Source organism: Sus scrofa, chromosome 6 (assembly GCF_054392235.1).
Source record: "Sus scrofa isolate SSC_HxYL_T2T_F1_AM1 chromosome 6, Sscrofa_HxYL_maternal_Yorkshire_Landrace_v2.0, whole genome shotgun sequence".
NCBI lineage: Eukaryota > Metazoa > Chordata > Mammalia > Artiodactyla > Suidae > Sus > Sus scrofa.
Genome location: NC_139388.1, coordinates 61543668 through 61545673, shown reverse-complemented (window position 1 = coordinate 61545673; position 2006 = coordinate 61543668). Strand labels below are relative to the sequence as shown.

The window sequence follows — 2006 nt, the reverse complement described above, 5'->3', positions numbered from 1 at the left end:
ATTTAAACATAACTAATAACTTGTGTTAATATATCATTCTGTTTACATGCACTATTATTTTACCAACATAGTAAGGTTCTGGTGTCCACGTTTTTCATACAAGGCTTGAAGTTTGGACAAATCATTAACCTTTATCTGCCACAGTATTCTGTCTGCAATGTAAGTGATAGTATGGATACTCACGAGAATTCATGAAGAATACAGGACATACTACATCCTTGACTTTTAAACATTGGTCCATATTTTGCAAAGCTCCTTCATTAAAATATCAGACACCTGTAGAAAGGGAAGAACTATAAATAACTATTTTTCAGTGGGAACGAATGAAAGGGAAGCCTGTGCCTGAAGAAGGTCAAGGTCCATTGATGGGATCAACAGAGGTCTGCCTCATATCCCCACACAGGATTCTCTGGCTCCAGAACAAGAAGCTCATCCCCGGGATGTGACAGAATGGACACCAAGGACTGGGCAATAGGAATGATCTTTTTGTTACAGACCACAGCTGGCCTCCTGGGGAATTGCTCTCTCCTCTACCATTTTCTCTTCCTTTACCTCACAGGAGGCACATCCAGGTCCACAGATCTGATTCTCAAGCACATGACTTTGGCCAACCTCTTAGTTCTGCTCTCCAAGGGAATCCCTGAAACACTGGCAGCTTTGGGGTCAAAACACTTCCTCGATGATTTTGGATGCAAACTTCTTTTTTACATTCACAGAGTGAGTAGAGGTGTGTCCATTGGCACCACCTGCATCTTGAGTGTCTTTCAGGTGATCATGATCAGTCCCAGGGACTCCAGGTGGGCACAGCTTCAGGGAAAAGCTCCCAGGTACCTGGGCACCTTCAGTATCCTCTGCTGGGTCTTGAACATGATGCTCAATATTTTTACTCCTTTTTATACAACTGACAGATGGAACGAGACGAGCAGAACAAAGTATATAGATCATTCCTACTGTTACTCAGTGGTTTACATCCAAAACACAGAGACCGTCTATGTGCCATTTGTATTATTCCATGATGGTTTCCGTTTGGGGCTGATGGTCTGGACCAGTGGTTCCATGGTTCTTTTCCTGCACAGGCACAAGCAGCGGGTCCGATACATTCACGGGAAAGTTCAGCCTGCTAGACCCTCCCCTGAGACCACAGCTACCAAGAGCATCCTTGTCCTGGTGTGCTTCTTTGTTTCTTTGTGGACGCTCTCCACTAGCATTCACAGTTGTCTTTCAGTATTTTGTAATCCCAGTTTCTGGCTGAAGGTCACTTCCAAACTAATTGCTGCATGTTTCCCATCTGTAAGCCCCTACATTCTCATGAGACAGGACTCCAGAATATGCAGGTTCTGCTTTGCTTAGAAGGGAATACAACCCCCCCAATGCTATTCAAATATGTAAACCATATATACACTGACAAGGGGTGGTTGGTTATTCATTCATCTCATTAAACGTGTGATGTACAAAATTCATTCATCATTAAACGTGTGATGTACAAAATTCATTCATCATTAAACGTGTGATGTACAAAATTTTGACATTACAAGAGAGTGATACACAAGACAAACTGGGGTTTTACTCCTAAATGATCATCATCCATAGCAAAGATAAGAGGAACGTCATGTAGTCACGAAGTCAACAGAGATACAATTCAATCTCCTAGGTCAAAACCAGCTGATTTCTTTTCTTATTTTTTCTGTGAGTCCATTACCCAAGAACCTGGCTTTATGACCAGTGAAAATGCTCTCTTCTTTCTGACATCGGGAAGATTTACTAATGGGATGCCTCTGGTTATCAGTCAAATAGACTGGGGATCCAGGACACAGACTCACAAGCACCACTCTCTTTGTCCAGCCATGCAGATTTCAGGGCAATTTTTAGAAAGGGTACCTGTCCATAAGGGCCTTCGTCTTATCTAACTTCACTGCCTTGATAGTGTTAGAAAAGCCCCCATCCAGCAGAGCCTAGTCAGTGTCACAGATTAGTGGGTCTATGACTCGAAAGATATCACATTCTCA

The 2006-nt window shown here is 42.7% G+C and overlaps 1 protein-coding gene across 1 annotated transcript; it reads left to right on the top strand.

Moving 5' to 3' along the window:
- The first annotated feature begins 450 nt into the window (after window positions 1-450).
- Window positions 451-1350, top strand: LOC110261363 (vomeronasal type-1 receptor 4-like). Its single transcript, XM_021097565.2, has one exon. The coding sequence runs from the start codon at window positions 451-453 to the stop codon at window positions 1348-1350; it is 900 nt and encodes a 299-aa protein (XP_020953224.1).
- The last annotated feature ends 656 nt before the right edge of the window (window positions 1351-2006 follow it).

What these genes read in the sequence shown, in the direction of transcription:
- LOC110261363 (XM_021097565.2), top strand. Translation starts at nt 451, where the DNA reads ATGGACACCAAGGACTGGGCAATAGGAATGATCTTTTTGTTACAGACC.